Source organism: Chrysochloris asiatica, unplaced genomic scaffold, assembly GCF_000296735.1.
Source record: "Chrysochloris asiatica unplaced genomic scaffold, ChrAsi1.0 scaffold00025, whole genome shotgun sequence".
Classification (NCBI taxonomy): Eukaryota; Metazoa; Chordata; class Mammalia; order Afrosoricida; family Chrysochloridae; genus Chrysochloris; species Chrysochloris asiatica.
Genome location: NW_006408543.1, coordinates 622990 through 649492, shown reverse-complemented (window position 1 = coordinate 649492; position 26503 = coordinate 622990). Strand labels below are relative to the sequence as shown.

The following is a 26503-nucleotide window of genomic DNA, read 5'->3' as shown; positions in this document are numbered from 1 at the left end:
AATGTAGGAAAATTGGAAGTTGTCAACAATGAAATAGAACGCATAAAGATCAATATCCTAGGCATTAGTGAACTGAAATGAGCTAGTATTGACCATTTGAATCTGATAACACTATGCCAGTAATGACAAATTGAAGAGGAATTGTGTCTCATTTATCACTGATAATTACTGGTGATTGGGATGTAAAGGTTGGATTCAAAGAGGAAGGATCTGTAGTTGGAAAAACATGGTCTTGGTGATAGAAATAATGCTGGGAGTGGCATGATTGAATTTTGTAAGACTGGCAATTTATTTATCACCAATACCTTTCTAAAAAGCGTAAGAGATGACTATACACATGGACCTCACCAGATGGAATACACAGAAATCAAACTGACAGCATCTGTGGAAAGAGATGGTGGAAAAGCTTAATATCAGCAACCAAACAAGGCCAGGGGCAGACTGTGGGACAGAACCATCAACTGCTCATATGCAAGTTCACACTGAAGCTGAAGAAAAGTAAAACAAGTCCACAGCGCCAAAATATGATCTTGAACATCTCCCACCTGAATTTAGAAATCATCTCAAGAACATATTTGATGCATTAAACATTAATGACTGAAGACCAGAAGAGTTGTAGGATGACATCAAGAATATCATAAAGAAAGAAGGGAAAAAAGTCATTAAGAAAGGAGAAAAAGACCAAAATGAATGTCAGAAGAGACTCCAAAACTTGCTCTCCAGATTACAGATTCTAAAGCAAATGAAAGAAATGAGGAGGGAAAAGACTTGAGCAGAAGTTTTCAAAAGCCAGCTGGAGAAGACAAATTTAAGTATTATAATGAAATGTGCAAAGACCTGGAGTTAGAAAAGTAAAAGGAGAGTACACACTCAGCATTTCTCAAGCTGAAAGAACTTAGGAAAAAATTCTAGCCTTGACTTGCAATATTGAAGGATTCTATAGGCAAAATATTGAATGATGTAGAAAGCATCAAAAGAAGATGGAAGAAATGCAGAGTCAATGTATCAATAAGTAGAAAATGTTCAACCATTTGAAGAGGTAGCATATCATCAAGAAATTATGGTACTGAAGGAAGAAGTCCAAGGTGCATTGAAGGCATTGGGAAAGAGCATGGCTTTAGGAATTGATGGAATACAAACTGAAATCTTTCAACAAACTCAGGCAGCACAGGAGGCACTCACTCATCCATGCCAAGAAATTTGGAAGACAGCTACCTGGCCAACTGACTGAAAGAGATCCATATTTGTGCCCATTTCAAAGAAAGGTGACCCATAGAATATGGAAATCATTAATATCATATGCAAGAAAAAGTTTGCTAAAGATAATTTTTAAATGCATAGACAAGAAACTCCTATAGGTTCAAGCCAGAGTCAGACTAGGGTGTGAGATGAGAGATACCATTGCTAACATCAGATGCATCTTGACGGAAAGCAGAGAATACGAGAAAGATGTTTAGCCATGCTTTATTAACTATGCAAAGACTTTCAACTATGTGGATCACAACAAGCTATGGATACATTAAGAAGAATGGGTACTCCAGAACCCTTAATTGTGCTCATGATTAACCTGTACATAGACCAAGAGGTATCATTTGAACAGAACAAGGGGACACTGAATGGTTTAAAATCAGGAGAGGTACTTATTCAATCTGTGTGCTGAGCAAATAACCCAAGAAGCTGGGTTATATGAAGAAGAATTTGGCATCAGGGCTGGAGGAAGATTCATTAACAACCTGTGATATGCAAATGATACAATCTTGCTTGCTAAAAGCAAAAAGGATTTAAAATACTGATGAAGATCAAAGTGCACAACCTTCAGTATGGGTTACACCTGAAGATAAAGAACACAAAAATCCTCACCACTGGACAAATAGATAACATCATGGTAAGTGGAGAAAAGATTGAAGTTGTCAAAGACTTCATTTTGCTTGGCTCCACTATGAACACTCATGGAAACAGTATTCAAGAAATCAAAAGACATATTGCATTAAGCAAATCTGTTGCACAAGACCTCTTTAAAGTACTCAAGAGCAAAGATGTCCGTTGAAAGACTCAACAGCTCCTTACCCAAGCTGTTTTCAATAGCCTCACAGACACGTGCCAGTTGGATAATGAATAAGGAAGACTGTAGAAGAATTGATGCCTTTGAATTATGCTTTTAGAGTTGAATATTTAAAGGACCATGGACTTCCAGAAGAACAAACAAAGCTGTGTTGGAAGAAGTACAGTCAGAATGCTCCTTAGAAGCCAGGATGATAAGATTTTCTCTCTCATTCTCTGGAGATATTGTCACAGGAGATTGGTCCCTGGAGAAGGACATCACACATGGTAAAGAGGAAGACTCTCAGCGAAATGGCACAGTGGCAGCGGCAGCACTGGACTCAACTATAGCAATGATTGTGAGGATGGCACAGGACTGTGCGGTGTTTCATTCTCTTGCTCACAGGGTCGTTATGAGTTGGAACCCATCTCTTCTCACAACAATTACCACCAAGAAGAGGCAGGAGCGGAGTGTGTCTGGTTCTGGGGTCCCTGCACTGTGAAGCTCCTTGACCCAGAGGAAGATTAATACCAAGACACTTGGACATTTCCAGGAAATGCTGGGTCTTCCGATGCTGAAATGAGACAAGGACTGTTCCCCAGAGCTCACAGAGAGCTCTCCCCTAGAGCCGGCTCTCTGAATGGGGACTTGTAGCCACCTAAATTCTGAGAGAATACATTTCTGTTTTTTAAAGCCATCCACCCATGATATTTCTGTTATAACAACACTAGAAAACTAAGACCTAACGTGTGTGTGTGTGTGTGCGCGCGCGCGCGCACATGTGCATGCATATAAGGCACACGTGCATATATGCATGTGTCTGCGTGTGTTGAAGTGCAGCATGTGTACACATGTCGGTGGGTGTGTATACAAACACGTATACTCATGCATGACATGCACACGTATGTTGTTATTGTTAATTGCCACTGAGTTTGTTCTGACTCATAGCGACCCTATATAGGGTTTGCTAGGAGTGGCTGGTGAGCTTGAACTGCCGGCTTTGCAGTTCAAACCAATCTTGCAGTCCAGCGCATTTACCCCCCCACTCCACACATATACAGGCATGTATAGTGTTGTTTTAAAGTGCCATCAGGTTGGTTCTAACCCATAGTGGTGCTGTATAAGGTTTCTGAGGCCAGATATCTTTGCAGGAGCAGAAAACCTCATCATTCTCCTGCACAGAGGCTGATGGGCTTGAACTGCTGACCTTGTGGTTGGCAGTCCAGTGCTTATCCTACAGAGCCACCATGATCATATATATATATACACATAATACATACAGTGGCATGTATATGCACACATATGGATGTACATGCATGCACACAGAGAAGAATGTATAAACATGTGCACACGAGAGGGTTCATATGTATGTACACATGTGCACACACCTCCTGGTGTGGCACTGTAGGATAAGTACTGGACTGTGAACCACAAGATCAACTATTCAAAACCACCAGCTTCTCATCAGAAACCCTGTACTGTGTCACTGAGTTGGAATCAAGTTGATGGCACTTAACAACAACAATGCATGTTCACATGTGCACAAACATATATAAGGAGTGCATGCATGTGCACATATGCATGTATAAATACACAAGATGTACATATAATGCATGTCCATGTGCACATGTGATTCGTGTGTACACGCACACACTTAAGTACATATGTTTGGCCCACATGGTGTAACGTGCATGTACAAACACGCACACATGAACATGCAAATAACAGGTGCTTGTGTGCACACATGCACACATGATTCCTGTGTGTACAATACATGCGTGTTGTGGCTGCACATGTGCTCTACACGTGTGCCCACATGTGTGAATGTGCACGCCCGAACATGAATATAACATGTGTGTGCATGATTTGTGCATGTATGCATATATAAGCATTGTGTGTGTGCGTGTGTGCATATGCTTGTATGAATGTGCACACATGAACATGCATGTGGCAGTGCATGCTCGTGTGCACACATATGATTCATGCATGTACAGTGCATATATAACTATTGTGTGGGTGTGTACATGAATGTATAAATATGCCATTCACATGCATATAATGATGTGTGCTCATGTACACCATGTGCACACACATAATTTGTGCATGTGCACATACACCTATGTGTATGGGTGTGCACGTGTGCACATGCATGTATAAATATGCACCGACCATGCACACAATGTGTGGTTACATGCATGCACACACACAATTAGTGCATGTATGCATACATATAGGTGTGTTGTGAATGTACACGTATGCACATGCATATAAGGGTGTACTTGGTGCTGTGGATTCATGCATCAGATTGCAAAGTCGTTTGAACTACAAGGTCGATAGATCAAGCTCACCAAACTGCTCCTTGGAAAACCTATGCAGGGTCACTATGGGTCAGAATCGAATCGACAGCACTTAATAACAACAACAACATACACAAACAAGGACACCTATACATGTACACACATGCGTACATATATAAGTGCATGCATACACGGGCAACTGCAAACTTGGTGTAAGATGCACTGCAGTTGCTACCTGCTCCCACCTGTGACAACGGTCTCTCTCCTGAGCAAGTACGGAGGCCCAGCCTTGTCCTGTGAACCCCCCAAGCCCCAGACCCCCTAAAGGCTGCATACCTCTACCTCGGGGGCTTTCCAGAGTCTGGGCAGTGTGCTAGCAGCCCCAAAGGTGAAAGTCGGTATCTCTCTGTCCACAGAGAACTTATGCAGCCTGAACCCTGCTGCACCTGCTCATCCCTGCTCTCATTGCTCCCTACCCTACCCAGCGCTGCTCAGTTCAGGACAGTCCCCACCAGGCACACTGCCCCTCAGGCAGCTTCGGACCTCTCCTTTTTATTTCCTTGGGCTGCGTGCTGGAAATTTTCTCCTTACTTCTCTTATCTTCAGCAGTGTCCTTGATTTTGAGTTTGAAGATCGGATATTTTTCATCTCAGAAAGGTCTACTTGTTTCTTTTTCAAATCTGCCAGGTTATTTTCCATGGACCTGTCGGAATTTACAAGCCTGTTCTGGTGTGGTGCTGTGGGATAAAGCACTGGACTGTAAGGTCAGTTTGAACTGCAATGTTGGCGGTTTGGACTCACAGCTGCTCCTTGGAAGCCTTATACAGGGTCGCTATGAGTCGGAACTAACTCGGTAGCACTTAGCAACAACATTTTCCTTCCTGGAGCACAGTCAGCAAGCTATCGGAGAGTTCCAATATCGATCTGATAACCGTGCAATTGTTTCTGAAGGTTCTTGCTCATGGCTCTGGGTTCCCCTGTGTGCATGGTTGTTTAGGCTATGGTCTGCTCATTGACAAACTGAGTACAGAGACCTGAAATAAATTCATTTGCATTCTACCAGGTATTAGGTAACTGCTGTTTAATTTCAAGGCTGGAAGTTTTTCTGGTCAGCCCCGTGGTAGAAGCATGGCTGTCTACACACATCTATCACAAACTGCAACTTCTTCAGGGCAGACTTTTCCAATTGATCTGCCTGAAGTTTTTCCTGCAACGAGGAAGAAGGATTTGCCTCTGGCTCCATCATCTTGAGAGCACATACCTTTGGCGCCCAGCCTCTCGGTCCCCGGGTGTGCCCTCTCCACGGTGGAGGAGCTGATGGAAGACCCAGGTCTTCATCCCAAGATGGCTCATTCATGTGTCACTCAGCCCTTCTAGAGGCTCTGGAACCCCTCAAGGACCAAATTCAAATCAAACCCATTCCTTCAAGTTAATTCCGATTCAGATAGGGTTTCTGAGACAATAGATTTCTAGGAGTAGACAGCCTCATCTTTCTCCCATGGAGCAGCGGGTAGGTTTGAACCTCTGACAATGTAATTATTATACCAATGCTTAGCCCACTGCATCACCAGGGCTCCTTCCTAAGGGTGGTGGTGGCCCAGAATAGCCTCTTTGCTATGACCAGCGGGTCAGCTCACCCAACCACATGCCCAGGCTGTGTGCACTCTTCTCAGAAATCCTATTCTTGGCTTTGTTGCCTGACTCTGTCCACCACCTGGGCCCCTTGTGGGGAATCCAGATTGGCACAGGAGGGGACAAGTTGCCTCGGAGGTGACCTTTGCCACCTCAGCCCTGGAGGCTACCAAGCCACTGGGCCAGTTTGCTCCATCAGGGAGAAGTAAAAGCAGCGTCCAGGACCCTTACACAACCCCCTTACTAGCTTGAAGCTCAGGCTCAAGCACAGAGAACTCTTTTAGAAAGCTTTGTGGAGTCCTGTGTGGTGCTGTGGGCCAATGTGCTGGACTGCAAAATCAGTTTGAACCACAAGGTCGGCAGTTCAAGCTCACCAGCCGCTCCCTGGAAACCCTATACAGGGACACTATGGGTCGGAACCGAATCGATGGCACTTAACAACAATGTAAAGCTTTTTAAAGTAGTTTTAGCACAAAAGCTCTCCTCAGGCCTCATCAGCCCCCACAAAACGACTACATACTCTCAGGCCCTGGTGGCAGCAGGACCGTCCACCCTCACAACACCCTGTGGCCCCACTGTCCTGCACCACCCTGCCCCCACCGCGACTCCAAAGAAAAAAGGAACAGCGTCCAAGGAACAAGGGAGGCCAAAACGTTTAAATTATTAAATCAAATATACAGAGTGATTCATTTAATATTTACATATTTACAAAAATGCACTTACACCGGGAGGGGCGGCGGGGCGGGGCCTGGTGCCCGCGGTGGACACTGCCAGTCATGGGAGTAGTCTGTAAAGGCACTGGTCAGCCGCCACCCCCAGGGGCAGGGCTGCAGGAAGGGCACTTCTGAAGCACAGTTGAGACCTCAGGAGGAGGAAGTGGGGACAGCAGGCACCGGCCTCTCCCACAGCCATGGGTCCCACTGACCGCCACAGACCACAACGGCCATGCCACGGACTGTGGGCCACGACGGCCAGCCCTCTGGCCTGGAAACCCAAGTGAGGAATACAAAGGAAGATTGTGTAAACAGTACAACCTCTGGTAGCAAACATTATACGATTTGGTGAAAACACAGCCAGCCTCCCCCCTCACTGTGCTCTGTCATCCCAGTGGGGGTGACACCGGGAAACTTTACAAAAATAGCAACTCCCCGAGAACACTCCGTTGCTTGCTGTCCAACCATTACCAATAATTTATACAAGCTTAAAGAAACGTAGAAAATAAACATTTGTTTTTTGCTTTTGTTTTTCTTTTTTTACACAAAATAAAGACACTTTGCAAACGGCCTAGCCTCCACAACGCCCGGTGGCTGCGCAGGGTACCGGCCCGGCGCCGCAGCCCTATTCCTTGCTGACATATCGGGTGTCGTTGATGCTCCTGACCGCGCGGTTGTCCACTTTGGGGCCTGAGGCCCAGAGGGCTGGCCGCCCTGGCGTACAGCCTGGGTCTTTGGTGCATTTGTGTGAAAGGAACTTCTCTGCCTCTGGGGAGTCCTCCTCCCCTCGGCCCAGCTCCTCATCCTCCTCGTCCTCACTGTTCCCACGGCCTGCCGGTCCAGGCAGTGCCTCGCCCACCCGGCGAGGGGGCGGCGTGAAGTTCTTGCATTGGTACAACACGTCCTTGTGGGCCCCACCGCCACCCAGGCCCCCGCTGCCCGGCCGCTCGATCGGGTTGCGGATGGGGTTGAGCGGAGCCCACTGGTTGTTAGCGCTCTCCTCCCGAGGCAGCCGGCTCCGCTCCCGTTCTTTTCTACGCTTCCGGGTCCACCACACACAGATGGCAATACAGGCCAGCCAGAGCACGCTGAACACACCACACAGCACAGGTACCAGCAGGTCTGTGGCCGAAGGGCAGTGCTGAGGGTGTGACCTGGGCACCTGCCCTCCACCCCGTCCCCACAGCTGACCCTGTGGGGAGGCCCGAGCGGGTCCCAGAGGAGGGCTGGGACGGTAGGGATGGAAGGGACCCTTCAGTGCCTCAGTCTGAGGGAGCCCGCCCTGTCCCGGGGTACCCTCAGTCTGAGGGAGCCCGCCCCGTCCGGGGGTACCTGTGGAGGAACCGTCCAGTATGGCCGTCTCCACCTTGACCTCAGTGACAGCCAGCAGTAATGAGCTGTTCCCTCGCCGTGTGATGGCGGCCACAATGGCCTGGGCTGCGCTCTGGACCAGCGTGCTATCGCCAGTGTCCCTGGCCGGGCTGAAAGACTACGGCAGGACACAATGCAGAGGGACTCCCCTTGCCCAGTCTGCAGGTCCACACCCTCACATTCCTCCTCACCCCTGCTGCAGACAGGGATGAGCTAGCTGACCACCACCCCCAGTCCCAGCCTCTCAGGAAGCTGCCCTCTTGGCACCCACTACATCTTCCTACACCCCAAGTTGCTCTAGGTCTTCCCATGATTTCAGAACACTCTGGCGTTCCCCGTTTCTCTCTCCTAGGTTTCTCAGCCCTCATATGAGCCCAGCAGCATCCAGCCTCCCTCATGCCTGGACATGTGGGCTGGGGTCAGCAGTGGGCCTTTGACTCCCACCATGTCTGCCCAGGCTACACTCCTCTACTGAGCGCCTGCAGCCCTGGTCCCCACCCTAGCACCATCCCATTGGTGCCCGGGAGCAGCAGGTGTGGTGGTTCCCCATGTACTCACCATGGCCACCTCCACAGCATTGGACCCTGAGGGTGCCCGGTCACAGAGCAACACTAGCAGGCGGTCCCGGGCCACAGCTCTGGTGGCTGGCAGGGAGCGGATCCCAGCACAAATAGTGCCCACGGTGGTGCCCTAGGCAGAGCCAAAGGCCATGAGAGGGCTGGCGGACCCACTCATCCGCGAAGCCCTGAGGTATGTGGTAATCCCCAATCCCCAAGGGGAGTGTCCAGACAGGCAGAGCTACAAGTCCAATCTCCACCAGTCCAGGAGCAGCCCAGCCAACGGGCATCGTGAACGGATTCTGTGACCAGGCCATGCTGCTATCCTGGGACTCTCAGCTCCCCACACTTGCTCGCCCACAAGGACCCCTGTTCTGGCCTGTCTGACCCCACAGTGAGAGCTGACACCACAGCCTAATCAGCCAGCACAGCTGAAAACAGGGTCTTACCTGGGGCACTTGGTCACGGTCAAAGCGAAGCGTGAGGCGGGCACAATTGTTGTCCAGATGGCCCGAGCGAGGCAGGCAGGGTGTGTTGGGGGGAAGGGGCTCCTCAGTGCCACACTCCCCCCAGGCTGCACAGGGTGGCTGTAGGCACTGACCTGGGGCTTTCTCCTGGCACTGATGCCCTGGTGGGCACTGGGCACTTAGAGTGTCAGGTCGGCCGGCCAGCAGGCAGGGTTTCCACCCACACCACACCTGAGGTAAATATAGCACACACACACACACAATTAGGGTCCAAGTGGGGGAGCTAGGTGGGGTCTCCGGGGTATGACCCACCACCCACCCTGGTTGAGGCGCAATTTACCCACCCGGTTTATGGATGACCAACAGGATACCACGAGGTCAGTCCCCCGACCCCCACCCTCCTAGGCTCCATGGCCCCTCGCACCTTGCTACAGTCCTGACGGCCATCCAGGCATTGGCAGCTATTACAATCCTCCAGCCAGGAGCTCCCGTGCGGGAAGGGTGTACCCCGGGACCAGCAGGCCCGCCCAAACCCAATCACTGTGGGAGAAGCTAGGGGTCAGCGTGCCTGAGCCCACCACATACAGCCCCTGACCAACACAACAAGGCCCCCTTCACCCAGCAAGTCCACCCCTGCACCCGGACCACCTTCCTGGCACCGCGGGCCGGCCCGACCAGGTGGGCAACTGCAGTGGTAGCCGTTGATCTCATCCACACAAGTGGCTCCGTAGGCGCAGGGTGAAGACTGACATTCATCAATGTCTGCAGAAAAACCTGGTGCTCAGCAGCCAGCAGAGGTGGGGCCACACACAGGCCCAGGATGGGGGGCAGGGACAAGCCAGAGACCAGGGGACCTGTCTGGCTGCCCTGCTGAGCTTTCCTACAACTGAGGCAGCATGCCCACCGTATGCCCTGGAGCAGTAGGGGGTAGGCCATGGAAGGACGGCCGTGGATTATACACTCCAGCCCCCCTTATCAGAGCCCCTGCTCCACCTCGCCCACTCACTGATGCGGCAGTCAGGGCCTGCAAAGCCGGGCGCACATTCGCAGCGGAACCAGTTGATACCGTCCACACAGACGCCACCGTTGTAGCTGTGAGGGAAAGTGTCAGCGCCAGTGGGGACCACCGTGCCAGCCAGACCCCCAGCTCCCAGCCACCGGCAGACACTCACCAAGGCAACGGATTGCAGTCATTGGTGTCTGGGTTCAAGAAGAAAGGCAACAGAAATTGATCATTCAAACCTCCCCAGGTCTGTGTCCCCCAGCCTTCAGGATCCCCCAGACTCCTACACCGCCAGCCTGGGGGAACCATACCATGGGGCAGGAGGACACGAAAGACCAGGAAAGGGTTCCTGGAAGAGGCCAAGCTGGCCAGCCAGGAAAGGAGGGAGTCTGGGAGCCAGTTGGGTCCCAATCTGTGGAGGGGCTGTGTTTCAGCAGGAGCCCTGGCTGGTAGGGTGCATGATTTGCAGGACCCTCCACCCCCAGGCTCCCCGAGTCCCCAGGCTCACTGTGGGTGCAGGTGCGGCCCTCCCAGCCATCTCGGCAGATGCAAGAAAAGGAGTCCCCGCTGCCCACACAAGTGCCACCATTCCTACAGGGGTTGGGCAAGCAGCTACTGTTCTCGGCTTCAAGGCGGGAGGAGAGTGGGAAGAGAAAACGGTTCAATGTCAGCTGACCCGGCCAGAGCCCAGTTCAGACGGGGAGACCACAACCCAGACGGGGAGACCCCAGCCCAGACGGGGATACCCCAACCCAGACGGGGAGACCCCAGCCCAGACAGGGAGACGTCAGCCCAGAAGGGGAGACGCCAGCCCAGATGGGGAGACCCCAGCCCAGACGGGGAGACCCCAGCCCAGAAGGGGAGACCCCAGCCCAGAAGGGGAGACGCCAACCCAGACGGGGAGACCCCCAACCCAGATGGGGAGACCCCAGCCCAGACGGGGAGACCTCGGGGTGGGGGGGACCCGTGCCACCCTCACCGATGTTGCAGGTGCTGCCCTTCCAGCCTGGGGGGCAGGCACAACGGAAGCTGTCACCACTGTCGTAGCAGGTGCCCCCGTGACCGCATGTGTAGGTGTCACACTGGAACTCTCCTGTGGGCACACGGGGGGGGGGGGGGGGCTCAGCAGAGGCTGCACCCCAGCCCCGGGACATGCGAGGGACTCCCGCGCAGGGCAGCACTCACGTGAGTGGCACGTCTTGCCCTTCCAGCCGTCGTCGCAGACACAATAGAAGTCATTGACCAGGTCATAGCAGTGACCACGGCTGTGGCAGGGGTCAGGAAGGCAGTCATTGGGATCTGGGGGTGAGCACGCCGGTCAGCGGGGAGGACCAGGCAGCAGACACACGGCCTCCTGCCCCCAGCACAGGCAGCCCGCAGGGACTGGGTGTGACTCTCACTCACTGATGTCACAAAGCTCGCCCTCCCAGCCACTGGGGCAGAAACAGCGGAAGGCGTCCACTTCATCGATGCAAGTGCCCCCGTTGAGACACGGTCCGCCCAGGCAGTCGTCGATGTCTGCAGAGGCGCGGTATATGAGCGCCACAGCTCCCCACTTCCCAGCGGAAGCCGTCCCCCCGCCCACGGCCACTCACTCTCATGGCAGTAAGTGCCCGTGAAGCCGCTGTTGCAGACACAAGAGAAGTTGCCGCCCGGCTGGCTGACGCAGTGCCCATGGGGGCCGCACACTCCCAAGGGCGCAGCCCCAGGTCCTCGGGGTCCCGCCTCCAACCCGCAGCCGTCGATGACTGCAGTAGATGATGGAGTAGGATCAGGCCTGCCACGCCACGCCACGCCGTCCGTCCCTACCCCCGGCCGCCCTGTGCCCACCTCGGCACGCCCCACCAGGGCATGGCTCCCTGGGAACCGAGCAGTTCTTGCCGCCAAAGTTGTCGGGGCATGCGCAGTAGTAGTCACCCTCCAAGTTGTAGCAGCGGGCGCCACTTTGGCAGGGACTGGGCTCACAGAGGTTCATGTCCACCTGTGGGCAGCAGCATCTGTGAGGACCCAGCCTGGGACTCCAGAGATGGGCCAGCCTCCATGCAAGGCAAGTGCTGGTCCTCAGGAACCCAGCTGGACAGCCAGGGCCCTCGGCACGGTCAGCTGGCCGGAAACACCTGTGGGCCCCAGGCCTCCTCCCGCCACCTACGCCTCCAGGGTTACCAGCTTCCTCTGCCTGGCAGACAGCGTCCGGTCCTCGTCCCCATGCAGGCAGGAAGGCCAGCTCCTGGCACCCCTCCACCTCAGCACGTCCCAGAGTAAAGGCTCCAAGGGCCAGGAGACCGCTGGCCAACAGCCCCCAGCCCCAACAAGCTAACGCACTCCGAGGCCCCCAGGACTTCTCTGCCCACCAGCATCTACCCCGGTAGGCAGTTAGCAGGCCTTCAGGACTCCTACACACCCCGTCAGGAAGAAACCCTACCATGATGAGCCCCCCAGGGCCCCCTCACCTCACACAGGGGTCCCGACAGGCCTTTAGGGCAGTGACAACGGAAGCCGTCCACAAGGTCCTCGCAGAAACCACCCCCACGACACGGGCTGCTGACACACTCATCCCACTCCAGCTCACAGTGCCGCCCAACAAAGCCTCGAGGGCATACACACTGGTACCCGCTCACCAGGTCCTGTGGGGGTGTGGTCAGTGAGGCTCACCAGCCAAGCCCCAGTCCACCGCCCCACTGACCAGCCTGGCCTCACCTTGCAGGTTCCACCGTGCTGACACTGCCCACGACAGTCATTGATGTCTAGGGACAGAGGAACGGGGTCACGCAAAAGGTCCTGGTGTCCCCGGCCCTGCCCCCGGCGCCCCACCCCGTACTAACTGATGTGGCAGTTGGCGCCCTTCCAGCCCGGGACACAATCACAGTAATAGCCACCAATCAGGTTTTTGCAAGAGAAAGCATTAACGCACGGCTTCCCTTCACACTCATTGGCGTCTGCGGACGAGACAAGGGAGAGATGCTGGGCTGGCCTGCCCGTGCGTCCCAACACCAGCGGCAGCGGCAGCAGCGACAGCGAGCCCACACGGCCTGGCATGCTCACGGTGCATTCACGTTGCAACGCCCACGAGGAGTGGGTGCTTACCCAGCTGACAAGTGCTCCCCACCCACTGTTCTGGACAGATGCACTCGAAGCCATCCACCTGATCCACGCAGGTGCCTCCCGCTGCACACGGGTTCGAGGCGCACTCGTCAACGTCTGCAAAAAGAGAAGGGAGCCGCGTGGAGGCGGGGCCATGTGGAACCAGAGGGCGGGCAGAGGCACGTGAAGGCGGGGCCTCGTACTGCTGACAGAAGAAAAGGAGGGTCAAAGGGCTGAGGCGGGGTCATGGGGAGGCGGGCCTGCACCGGGAGCTGGTGGGAGCACGTGGGGAGGTCAGGACACCCGAAGGGCCAGGTGGAAGAGCGGAACGGGTGTTGAGGGGGATAAGGTGCCTGGTTATGTTATGAGTGTGCGTGCGTCACTGCACGTGGGGAGGAGAGGCGAGAAGGTGCAAGATCTTGTAAGGGCGAAGCTGCGTGAGGCCACACAGTCCACGAGCCTTTGACAAGCAGGCAAGAGGCAAAGAGGTTCTCCGGGTGGGGATGACACCAGGTTTCTGCAGTGGCCTGTGGTACTTGTACGCGCTGGTCTTTGGCGGCTCACCTACTAGTCCAATGTTCCTAAGCTCCTCTCTACGGGGGACCTCCACTCCCTCTCCATGGCCCTCCCTCCGAGGCACGCACCGGGCACGCACCGGGCACTCACCGAGCGCACAGGTGGGCCCGCTCCAGCCTGAGGGGCAGTGGCACTCGAAGCCTGACGGCACTTCGTGGCAAGAGCCCCCGTTGGCACAGGGGTTGGAGGCGCACGCGTGCTCAGCTAGAAGATGAGAGCGGAGAAGTGGGTGGGGCCAGTGGACACAGAGCTCCGCCCACAGTGCAGACCCCCATTTGCCAGGTCTGGCATACCTAGCTCGCAGTTTTTGCCAGAGTAGCCGTCCGGGCAGGCACAGAGGTACTGGTCCGGCTCCGCGTTGATGCACGTGCCGCCGTTGGTGCACGGGTGGTGGCTGCCACAGTAGTTGAGGTCTGAGGCGGGGTGGTCAGTATCAGGCTCGCCTACAACCCTGCTCCACCCACCCTGCCCCCCCACCTCTGACCCCCACCTTTGTCACACAGCAGGCCACCCCAGTTGGTCTCACAGGTGCACTGCCAAGGCACCACGCAGCTGCCGTGCACGCAGCCAGGGTAGGGCACACATTCGTCACAGAACTTCCCTTGCCAGCCGTAGTTGCACCTGGGTAAGGGGAAGAGTCAAACCCAGGGGTGCCGGGGGTCACCGGCAGGAGTCAGGCAGCCTCACTGTCACAGGCATTTCCCGGCTGCTGGATGCTGGACAGTCAGCTCCAGCTGTCCTGTCAGTCTTACCCCTAAGCTATTTTGGGATTCCACTCTGAACTGGGGCCCTAAGACCCGGCCGGAAAGGAAGGCCTTCCTGGGACCTCAGGGAGGCACATGCCAGCTTGGACTCGGCAGGTGTTGACAGGGCCAGGAGACACCAGGGTCTAAGCAGGCTGCAGGGTGGTGGGAGAGGATTCCCAGCCCCGACATGGCCTCTTGGCCTTGGGCACAGACTCATGACCTCATCCGTAACTCAAGGGCAGCAACCTTTCTCTCTGCCAAAAAAAAGCTCTGTAATTGACCCATTTCACAGATGGGGATACCAAGCCCTATAGGCTACTCCCTGCAACCAGCCCTGTCTGAGGTCAGATCCAGGGTAGTGTTGGACCCTGGGGGTGCTCCCATCACACCTTGAGAGACCAGGACCCCCCAGGCTCAGCCCTACCTGTGTTCTTCGCCAAAGCCCCCCAAGGAAGTAGGAGTGGCAGGCAGGCAGATGGCATCAAGTCAGCCCAGTTTGTGCCTGCCCCTTCCCCCTGTCTGTACCCACAACACAGTGAACAGAGGGCTAGTTACCCCCCAAAGGGGTAAGACCAGCAGGGACTCCCATCTGGAGAGACACCCTGGCTTCTGGGTAGTTCCCCCAGGCCTGGACAGTACCCCAGGACCCCTTTCCCAGAACACACAGGTCCTTCAGGACGGAATGACGTTCAGGACACGTCACTTCCACGCCAGCCCCTGCCACGTGAAGCTATTTTTGTAAAAGGAAAAAGCCACGGCCCTTCCTGAGCCGACTTCCAGCCCCACGGCCGGCCTGGGTGTGGGGAAACCGAGGCTGGTGAGACAGAGCGCTGATGCCCAGACCCACCCTTAGGGCGGTTCCCACTTCAAAGGCCAATAGTGTCCCCAGCATCCTCTGTGTACCTGACAGCTGGGGAGACCGGGGTGCAGGGAAGGGCTGTGACAGGCCTTAGGTCACCCAGCACTGGATGGAGCCTAGGCCCCAAAGGTCCCCAGGGTGTGTTCACAACCAGGCTGACCACTTCCCTGTTTCCCCACTGGGGCTCCAGGGCAGGAAGACAGGGCCATCTCCGCGGCATCCGGCGGGGCTGAAACCGGAGCCGAGTAGCAGCTGGGCCTGCCCACTGGGCCAGGGAGACAGTGGGCGGGGGCTCACCTACGCTCTGAAACCCCCCTCCTCATCAGGCCTCCCTGCCCAGCCGGCAGGGGGCGAGGCAAAGGTCCCACTCTCCCCTCTCCCGATTTAGGGGGCATTCCTGCTGTCAGGGCTGAAAGCCTGTCAGTGAAGTTATACACTGCAAGAGGGACCAGGAGAGATGTGGGGGGTTAATCCCACTGTGGGGGGGGGGGCATTGATCGGACCCCATGTGCTGAGGGGAGATAAGCCCACCCCACTGTGCTTTCTGAGGGGACAGCCAATCCCACCCCACTGTCCTGAGGGGGGAATAAGCTTACCCCACTGTTTTCTCTGAGTTAGGGGGAGCAATCCCACCCCCCTGTGCTCTTTGAGGGAAGGGGATTCTGCCCCACTCTGCTCTGGTTTGGTGGGGGGAGCAGAGGTTGATGCTATCCTACTGTGCTGATTGAAGGTGGGGAATCCCACACCACTGTGCAGAGTGGGGGGCGGCTAATCCTGCCCTACTGTGCTCACTGAGTGAGTGTGGGGGATCCCCTCTCTGAGGGGCCTCACAATGTCTGTTCAGAGTTCTGATGGTCATTCTGAAGACACAGGCCAAAGGCAGCTAAAGAGAAAAACTGCCCAGATCACAACCACCTCTCCCTACTCTGAATACAGTTCCTGAGGTGCTTGTCCCCCAAGACATGAGCCCATCCCTGCTGATGCACCCTTGGACCCTCAGCCCCGCCCTCCTGAGGATGAGAAGGCACAGGGCCAAGAAGGACCCTCAAAGGTGCTGAAGACTGGAGTTGTGAGTGAGGCCCATGGGTCACTCTGGTTCGTGCCAACTCTCATTGTTGTTGTTAAGTACCGTGGAGTTGGTTCCGACTCACAGTGACCTTGGCAAAGGAGCGTCTGTGTGTCTTTTCCTATCCACCTGCCCTCAGCCTTGGGGCTTCAACATCACTGCCTACACCAAAGGTACCCACAATGTCCAAGGGCCCCTCCCTCAGACATTACCCCCAGAAGGAGCCCTGTCCCCTCTCCTGCCTCTTCCTCTTGTTGGCCTTTCTCTGAGATCCAGCAGCACGGCTCTTCATCAGCTCTGGCTGAGAGGCCTGGGGGACTCTGACCCCGTCTCTTCTCCCAGGTACATCAAATCCCATTGCCATTAAACCCACAGTGACGTAGTGGTTACATGTTTGACTGCTAACCAAAAGGTCAGCAGTTCAAAGCTACCAGCGGCTCCTTAGGAGACCAATGTGGCTATCTACTTCTATGGGATTACAGCCCTGGGGACCCTATGGGGCAGTTCTACTCTGTTTTACAACCTGACCAACACAGCATCAGCCCACCCCTAAGTCCCAGAATGCGGGGCCCACCCACCTTTCACTCCCCACTGTGGCTCCTCAGAGCAGCCTGTCTGGCAGCCCCTCCCCTCTGCCTCCAAACCCTCTAACACCATCCTCTCCTTGAGGGGAGCAGATCTTCCTCTTCCACCTGCTGCCCCAGACCTCTGTTGCCCCTCCTTGCTGGGACACCCCAACCATCCTCTGGGGGGTTCAAGGCCTCCCATGTCTGCAGAATGCCCCAGAGCGGATCTCAACCTTGCCTGGGCCCTCTCTTCCCTTGCCTGGCTACCCTCAGTGACGTATCACCTGTGTAGACAATGAAAACCCTCATGACCCCCGAATGTGGCTGTGGCTCGCACCGGGACTCACCTGCACTCCCCTGGCAGACTGCAGCCCCCATGGAGCAGGTTGCACCCTTGTTTGCACACAGCTGTGAACAGAGAGAAAAGCCCGCTGCAGCCCAGGATCTCAGGGGCGGCCAGTGTGGGCACTGCCAGGGCGGCCACTCACCATCCTTGCATTCCTTGCCCATCCAGCCGTCCATGCAGGCCTTGTTGCCATACTGGTCACAGGTGTAGTGGCCGAAGAAGTCGTGGCGGGGCCGGCAGAACTTGTTGCAGGTGGGGCTGTAGTAGTTCTCGTTGCAGCGAACCCGAATCTGAAGCTCGAGGTGGGCCACGTGACCACTGAACTGCAGGCTCTTCCAGCGGTCCTCAGGGTTAATCATGCCAGCGTGGGATACCCGTTCAATCAGCAGCTCCTCTTGGGGAGGCAGGGAGAGAGTCCGTTTGCCACCCAGGAACTGCCCCACTGGGGTATCCACAAGGCCAAAGGAACCCAGCCAGGGAGCCTCTGGGGGTTGGACAGACAGCAGAACCCAGGACACATGGACACTAGCCAGGCAGGACACAGGGTCTGGCGAGTGTCTAGCAGTTCATCCCCCAACCCAGTGCAGATGTGGGGGATGTTTGGGAGCCTGCAGGAAAAGCAGAGCTAAGCCACAGTGGGGGCACTCTGGTGGGCAAGAGGGGACGTGTCAAGCTCTCCTAATTGAGTCAGGGACCTCTTGGGTCAAGGCCAGCCCAAGACCCCTATCCCTCTCCCAATCTGGATAGTCTCAGAACTGAACGGCGCCTCAGCGTCCTTGGCCTCTGTCTCACTTCCTTGCATGCACCAAGGCCCACCAGTCACCCTCAGAGGTCACGCTGGGGTAGACCTCTTCTCAGCCCCAATTATGGGGTCAGCTGCAGAGGGTCCAACCTGGAATGACTGCTCCACCTGCATTTCTCAGCCCAGGGGGTTCACCACACTCGTAGCCCTGGCTGACACTGCAGACAGCCCAGGCCAGCTGCCCTCTCCTGCCTCAACACACCATGACCACTAAGGGCCCACACCATGACCACTAAGGGCCCACACCATGACCACTAAGGGTCCACAGGGCTCTACCGAAGCAGCCACAGTGCCTAGTACTGCCCTGTGTGTCCACTTGCGGGCCATGTCCACCCCTTGCCCACACAGGGCCATTGCTCCAGCTGCCCTCCTCCCCACACTGTAGGTGGTGTCCTCAGTAGTGACCACCTGCTACCGCCTCATCTGAAACAGGCGTCTCGTGCTCCAGGGTAGGTGTGGACCTGTGATAGGACAGCTGTGGGGGCTGTGAGATCCTCATCGTTTCACAGGCCTGGTATTTCCCTTAATAATAAATGCTGAAGGACCCTCAGGTGCAGCCCCTCGCCATCCCAGTCCCACCCTAGACGAACAACTCTGTCCTTGTCTGGGTCTGCAATGACCTGCTGACCACCAGTCACTCCTCCAGTCTCAGCCTGACCATCCCATCCTCGGTATTTCCTCCTAGGGACACCTTCCCTGGGTGCCCCTCCTTGTCTTCCCAGCACCAGAACACTGGTGCACCCCAGGGCTCAGTCTGACTAGGGGTCCAGGGACCCTCAGGTGGTCCACAGGCACTTCTGATGCTGGGCTGTCAAACTTGCACCTCACTCCACCTCCCTCCTGGCCCCTCTCCCTCACCCACACCAGACTCCTCTTGCCTCCTCCAGAGCCGTCCTGGACCCAGGATTCCTCAACTCAGTTCTCATGCACGTTGACCCACAAGGCTAACCTCCACATGGTGGTCCAAGTAGGCCATACGATATCCTCATGGTAACCCTCAGGTCTAGGGGGTCTGACCTGTTTACAGAGCTCTGTGCTGCTCCTCAAACATAACAGACTCACCCTTGACTTTTATGCTGGTCCCATGCATCCCTGAGGCCCTCAAACCATCGCAAAGCCTTCTTGGTTCTCTTCCCCCTCACACCTACCCCCCAAGACTCCTCCTGTGCAGACTAGCCAGGAAGGCTTGAGGAGTGATTGAGGGGGCCACAAAGGCAGAGAGAGCATCTAGAGGAGATCCCACTCTACACGGATCAGACATGGGTCCAAAAGAACATGGCCAACAAGACAGAAACAAAAGTAGCACCTGAAGGTCAGTACATGCAGAGCTCTGCAAAGCTCAAATGTGGCAGAGCTCCCTGGCAGCCAGGGCAAAAAGAGAAACAGCACACAAATTCCCTGGGTAAAGAAATTTCCAGGCACAGGAGCCTCTGTCCTGGCAAAAGACCAGCAACGTGGGCTCTAAGGCCGAGGGCAGTCCGTTCCCTCTGGGTTTACTCACCATTTTGGTGGGTGGTATTGTCCCAATCCCAGGCTTCTACAATGAGGGTGAAGGAGCGCTGTGGGCACAGGGAGGGGGCCAATCAGATGGAGCGCAGAGGTCCTATCACACCCTTGAACTGGCTCCCACTTCCCCGGTGCTCTCTGTGTCTGTCAGGACTCTGGGTCCCCTTCTCCCCACATCTCATCCCCTCAGGACAAGGGTCCTGAGGGAAGCAACAGCTAACCAGCCCTGGGTGCTGGGGAGAAAGCTGCCAGGGCCCAGGGAGAGACCTGGGACTGGAATCCCCCACACCCATCCTGGATCCATTCTCTGGTGGGGAACACCAGGTCCTGCTCCCAGCCCCCCCTCCCCCAAGACGGACAAATGTCCAGACACCACCAGCTGCCCCTCAGTTGAGAACAAGCCCACTGCAGGGCACACGCTCTGCTACCCTGGTACTGCGTCCCAAAGCAGGTGTGCAGTAGACACGGCGTACCAACCGAGGCCATGTGAAAAGGGGGGGGAGACGCATGCTGGATACTTGGGGAAAGTGAGGCCCGAGGCAGGTCGGTCAGCCGCAGTATGACGGTGGCCACCCTCCCTTCTCAGGACCATCCAGCCCGTGTGTTCTAGGAAGCCATGATGAGATGGTCCTGTCAGCCCATCTCCGTAAGCAACCTCAGTGCCCAGCACTCACAGGCACACGTGGATGACAGGATGGACCCCACCACCATCTGTCCAACCACTGGTCCTTGATCCAGCCCTCCAAAGGCACTGGAAGCCTGGACCCTCCCCCTACCCAAACTGGGGATCACGGTCAGTCAGATCTCACCTACAAGATTGGCCAGCCTGCCCAAAGGAACTATACCTTCAGAGCATCTGGAAGGAGAGCCCACCCGCTAAGCCTTGGCTGTCTCCTGGAAAACAGCCTGTCCCCACCAGCTATCCCCACAGCTACCCAATACCTGCTAGCACTCCCCCACTCCACCCCACCCCCTCTCCACTCAGCGCCTGCTCCCACCCACAAATGGTCTCAGAGACCCCTGACCACCCTCATCACCTCCAGGTTCACCTCCTCTCTTGAGCCTAAAACACACGTGCAGAGCCTCACTCAGCCCCACATCTACACCTGTGACCCACCAACATAGACTGGACCTCGCTCTCCTCACCCCATGTCACCAGGCCACCCAACCCACCGGCTGACCCATGTCCACTCCCCAGCCCTAACAAATCCCAGAATACTACACATTTCCCCACGGCTCACAGCTCTCTGTGGCCTCTCGTCTTGGCCTTTGAAGCCTGTCCTCCCCTAACCAACCAACCAGCCTCCCGGCTCTGCCTCCAGCCCAGAGGACTTCCCACACGCTGCCTCTCCACCTGAAACACTGCTCTCAGTCCTCCCTTTACCCGGCCAGGTCCTGTCTGCCTCCGTGCCCCCCGTGCCAGCTGGAGTCCCTGGCTCCTCCTACACTCACTTGTTGGTTCGTTCATTTGTTCATTCATTCAACAAGCATTGCTAGACCATTGAGGATGATAGTCTCTGCCTGGTGGCACTTAGGAAAAGAAGAGAAGGGAGTCCAGAGTCCATATGCAGAACCTTGGGGAGGTCATTCTGAAGGGAAACATCCCCGCATCTAGGGGCTCCAACCAGGAGGGCCTGGCACAAGGCCTGGAGGTGGTGACAAGGGGGCCATGTGGGGCCCCCGTGGTGGAGAGCATGTGGGACACGAGACAGAGGGGTCAGGTCAGCTCCTGCATGGACTCTGATGACCACAGGCTCTAATAGTGACACAGCTGTGAGTGCCGGGTGGGAACAGGCTTCAGGGGCTCCACAGGACACCCATGGTCAGGGTCTAGCCACACCAGGCTAGACCAGCTCCATGGGCCAACACAAGGCTCTGGCATCCTGTATGGCCACACCTGGACTCTGGGGCCAGCAGGGAGCGCCTCCCAGCTCCCAGGAAACCCCACGCCAGCCGCCCAGGTAGGATTACCATCACCTTCACCAGAGCCCAGGGCTCAGGTTACTGACACTGCCCGCCCACCACACGGCCCTGCCGCCCGCCAGCTGGGCTCTGCACACCTGGGTAGCAGGGAGCCATCCAGAGAGAACCTGAGCCCCCTTCTTCCCCCTGGGGCCTGCTGCCCCTTCCAGGATTCAGTGTCCTCTGCCCATCCAGCCTGGAGCAACCTGGGTCCAGAGTGCCCTTGATGTAAACCCATACATGACATGAGGGTGAGGGCAGGTCTGCCACTCCAGGACAGGGCAGGGGTCTGTGGGGGAAGTGCTGGGGGCCGCTCAGTTGTAAAACCTCAGTTCCTGGAGCCCAAGCTGCCCGGATTCCTCTGTGTCTCAGCCACTGCCAACCTGAGCCACAACCTCCACTCCAATCCAGACCTCTGAAAACCCAAAAACCCTATCACTACGTTGCTACGCTGGCCACCACTCGGTTTGGACGTGTGGTCTGAGGATCTGGCTGTGCCAGCAGAACCCACGTGCTGCATCAGCATGGACGCTGACTCCCAGAGACCCTGTAGAACGGAGTAGAACCGCCCCATAAGGCATCCGAGGTGGGACTCTTAACGGAAGCACATTGCCACATGAGGTGTCGGACTGTTACCTTTCTGGTAACAGTCCGACACCTCACCTACTGCGTCTTGGATCCCAGAGGTGGAGCACGGGGGTAACAGGGGCAGTTCAACACGACCGTCCAAGAACTGCCCACAGACCATGGGTTCCAGCCTGTCCCCCTCCCCCCCCGACACACACACACACACACACACACAAGTCACTGGCCCCCCACAGAGCACAGCACTGTACCGCTGCCATTTCCTGAAACTCGATTCGCCGAGGGGCCCAGGTCTCTGTTGTCATAGCCACTCCTGTGGGGGTAGGACCGTAGGCCCACCCCAGGCAGGAACCCAGACACCTGCTCTGGGACCCAGGGCACACCGGGACCTGCTCTGCCCACTGTGCTCTCCAAGGCTCAAGAGTCAAGAGCCCTGCTGTGGGTCCCTAACACCTCAGAAATTAGGGACTAAGGCATCAAGGTGGGAAATGCAGGGACACTGGTTTGGGGGAAGGTTAGAAACCCAGATTCAAAGGATAAGGACCCAGTTTGGACCTGGAGTCAGAGTTTAGGGACCCAGGCGCTGAAGGGATGGAGTTAGGAACCCCAGCTCAGGGATAGGGACCTGGTTTGGGCCAGGAATCAGAAGACAGAAACTCCAGCTGAGGCCTGGAGAATAGGGGCTCCCAGTTTACACTTGAGGACAGGGACCCAGGTTTGGGCCTAGAATGAAAACCCTGGTTCAGGTCTGGACATACAGACACTGACTCAAGTCTGGGGGCTGCACTAGCCCCTCCAGCTCTGACCCCTCTCCTGGGCCTAGCCTGACCCCACCCAATCACCCAGAACAAACCACAGTCCGCACCCCCACCCCCACAGGCCACATACCCCTTTCATGGCCCCTGCAGCAAACCTCTACCACAGGTCTACTCCCTGTCATAAAGACCCTCACTGGCCCAATGCATCCTTGCAATGGCTTGGAACAAAACTCCAAGCCCACTTGCACACCGTCCACGGGCCACACGTGACCTCCTTTCCCTCCTGCAGGGATGGGTTGGAACAGCTTACATGTTTGGCTGGGTGGGTGGACACAGCGAGCAGAATGGGACTCAGTGCCGGGTGCAAAATGGGGTACCATCCACCCTAAGTCCAGACTGGGGAGATGGGGGCGGGCAGCACCCAGTGGGCTCACACCCAGACCTGTCTACATCTGCACCCTGGACCCAACTCCTTCAGGAAGGCCTGCTGAACCCCTCAGGGCTAACAGGAGTTGGTAGGCTGAAGACACGGCCCATTCAAGAGGATGAGAGGGGGATCAGGAAACAAACTAGAAGAAGGTGTCCTCCAGGAAGGTGGAGGGCAGAACCACCCATACCAGAGCCCCCTTTCAGAGGGCACAAGGCTGAGAGGGTGATCCTCCTAACCCAGCCCCAGCGCCCCCAGTGCCTCGCTCCCTCAGGCGCTGCCTAGCCCTCATTTACCAACCACGGGTCCTCAGAGGCCTTGGCAGTCACTGGGGCGGGGGGGGAGGAAGGGGGCAAGCCAGGCTATGGATGGAGATCAGCAGATCCTGAGCAAGGTGGCAACTTCACCCTGCTCCACAGACCCCAAAGAAGGCACCCAGGGTCTCCACATGCAACCCCAGCTCTACATAGTGGGGCAAAACCACCTGCCTTCAAAGAGACGCCCAGGAGAAGGCCCAGGCTGAGGGTGAGTCCCACCCAGCAGGTCTCAGCAGAAAGCTTCTGTGACCCGCCAAATCTTCCATCGGCCACTTGCCACACATGTGCAGACCCCCCTTAACCCCTGCAAACTGCCACAGGTCAGATACCAGGTCAACCCACACTGTCAGTGCCCTCCTGGGGGTCAGCTGGGGGACGAGGTAAGAGAGGAGGGCAGTGAACCCTAACCTGCCACTCCTCTGATTGAGGTGGTTGCCACTCATGGAATGCTGAGCCAGAGGCCACATGGTACCACGGGTCACCCAGACCCCCAGGAAGACTTCACTGCACAAGGTCAGGTCAAGATGCAGAGGATCAAGGGGGCAGAGGACTGAGGGCAGGAGGATTCACACAGAGCTCCCAGCCCCTCTGCCTCACAGGCCTGATCCCAGCTCACTTCCCAAGACCTTCGGGGAGCAGGATCCTAAAGGCCTATACAGGTGCCCCAGGATCCCAGCTGGTCCTGGGTAGATGCCCTTCCACCTGAGGGAGAGTCCCTCCTCTCCCAGATGGGCCCTATTCCAGTGTACTTCATGACATCAACAAACACACACTACAGTTAACCAGCAGGAAGGGACACCAAGCTGCCCTCCACACCACCACCCTGGGGCCCCAGCCCCTACCATGGGAGGTCCCCAGTCAAGAGCAGGGGGAAGGAGGGAAGCTGGCTGGGACCTGGGGCCCTGAGGCTCAAGGGAAGCCAGGGCCTGCCCCATCCCGCCCGCCGCCAGCCGGCCAGCAGGGCTAGGGCCACGAGGGACACGCGCCGGCCCGCCGCATTCCTCCCGGCTGCCCTGCCCCCACACCCACGGCTGCCAACTTGAGCAGAAAACACATCCTCGGGTAGCGATTTGGAGCCGCGCTGGCCCAGGCCCAAGCACAGATGACAGGCTGCGAGCCCTGTACAGACCTGCCCGCTCTGCAGGCTGTGGGGGCGCGGGGGCTGGGCCAATCCAACCGCCCGGGGCTGGCCTCCCATACCTGCCCTATACTGAACTGGGATGCTCTTCCCACAGATGTCCTGGGATCGCTTAGGGCCTGAGGACAGAGAGCAGAGGAAAGGGAGGGATGAAGATGGACCATCCAGGCTGGGAGGGATTACCTGACAAGGGCTTGGCGCCACGGCTGGCCAGGCTCCGCTGGCAACCGGGTAGGCCCTACTGACCCAACCCTGGACTCTTTCAGGACCAGGACACCTGCTGGATGGACCCTTAGTACCACCCACTGGCTGGGACACTAAGAAACCTTGGGTCAAAGAGGGGTTCTGCTCCAGAGATTCCTCCCCCCCCAACATCTTTCACCTCTTCCCAGCACGCCCCACCCTAGATCCCTGACCTATTCCTCCACATGGGGTTCCACTTCCCAGTGTGACCTCCCACTCCTGCCCCCACCCCAGTGCAGCCCTTCAGCCCACCCATAACACACAGGTTCATAGCACCCTAACTGGAAGCCCCGCCCAGGCCTGGCTCCAGAAAAGACCAAGTCCAGCTCCAGAAATTCTTGGATAGCCCAGCTCTCTCCTGAGGCTTCATTCGCCCAGCTTGTCCATGCTGGGGCATCTGCCTAACTGACCATCACCAGGCCCCCTTGCCTCAGCCCCTAACCTTCAAAAAAAAGCCTACACGTATCACAAATCCTTCATAAAACAACAAAACCACGGCCAGGTGGCAACACCAAGATCCAGCATCGCTTCCCCTGGGGGTCTCCAGCGCCTGTAGCTTCGGCCAACACAAAAACCAGGCCCATCAGAACTCAGGACTCACCGCGCCCTCCCGAGGCCCCCGGAGCATCCAGGAAGCGCAGACTGGCCTCGGGCACAGGGCGGCTCTGCCAGGGCCTGCCCAGGACCAGCCCCAGCACGAGCAAGCGGCACACATGCCTGCACGGCCTGCCCGTGCCTCAGGCGACCAGACAGACACGCGTAGGGCGGCGCAAGCACACGCCGTGGAAGGCATCCGGGGCTCCACCAGGGCCCCCATGCCGGGTCCCCACCGCGGCCCACGCGCACCCACGTGGCCTGGGCACAGACGGGGCCCACAAAGCCCACACTCAGGGTCTACCGCGGCGCCCCCTGCCGGCCCCGCCCTGCGAGCACGCCCCGCACGCAGGAGCCGGGGCTGCAGAGCCAGTCCTGGACCCGGCGGACGCGGAGGGGACAGGGACGACCGCGAGCGCGCAGGGAGGGGGTGGGGCGCGCAGGTTGGCGCACACCTACCGGCCAGGCGAACTGGAAAGGGATGACAACGAGGCCCGGGTCGTGGTCGCCGCCGCCGGCCCGCGCCCGCGCCCGTGCTCGGTCCCCCGCAGGGGGCAGGTAGAAGGAGTTGCCTCCCAGCACGGGCGTGGCGCCGTGGCCGTAGCTGCAGGGCCCCGTGGGCGTCACCTTGGCCTGGTACTCCTTGAGGCACACGCGCACGTACGTGTCGCACTCGTCGTGGCCGCAGGTCCCCGCGCGCGTCGTCCGGCCGTCGCCGTCACAGCAGGCGCCGCTCAGCAGCTCCCCGTTCACGTTCCGCAGCGCGCTCAGCTGCAGCTCGAAATAGCCCATGGGCCGCGCCGCCTAAAAATAAGGCAGCGGGAGCGGCGGGAGGCTCGGGCCGGGGTCG

General features: G+C 56.9%; 2 protein-coding genes across 2 annotated transcripts; one reads left to right on the top strand and one right to left on the bottom strand.

Moving 5' to 3' along the window:
• Positions 1–7308: 7308 nt before the first annotated feature.
• Positions 7309–26451, bottom strand: JAG2 (jagged 2). Its single transcript, XM_006839481.1, has 25 exons — positions 26113–26451; positions 19625–19682; positions 17464–17715; positions 17323–17383; positions 14229–14359; positions 14032–14151; positions 13829–13942; positions 13166–13279; positions 12904–13017; positions 12779–12825; positions 12532–12705; positions 11912–12062; positions 11677–11829; positions 11486–11599; positions 11267–11380; positions 11061–11174; positions 10590–10706; positions 10251–10278; positions 10085–10170; positions 9727–9840; positions 9503–9618; positions 9061–9309; positions 8613–8744; positions 8016–8172; positions 7309–7805 (listed from the first exon to the last, which is right to left on the bottom strand). The coding sequence occupies exons 1-25, from the start codon at positions 26443–26445 to the stop codon at positions 7309–7311; spliced, it is 3660 nt and encodes a 1219-aa protein (XP_006839544.1). The 5' UTR covers positions 26446–26451.
• LOC102818460 lies at positions 21195–24645 on the top strand. Its single transcript, XM_006839591.1, has 5 exons — positions 21195–21350; positions 23224–23449; positions 23675–23886; positions 23999–24058; positions 24514–24645. Exons 1-5 carry the CDS (start codon positions 21195–21197, stop codon positions 24643–24645), a joined length of 786 nt encoding a protein of 261 aa, XP_006839654.1.
• Positions 26452–26503: the final 52 nt, after the last annotated feature.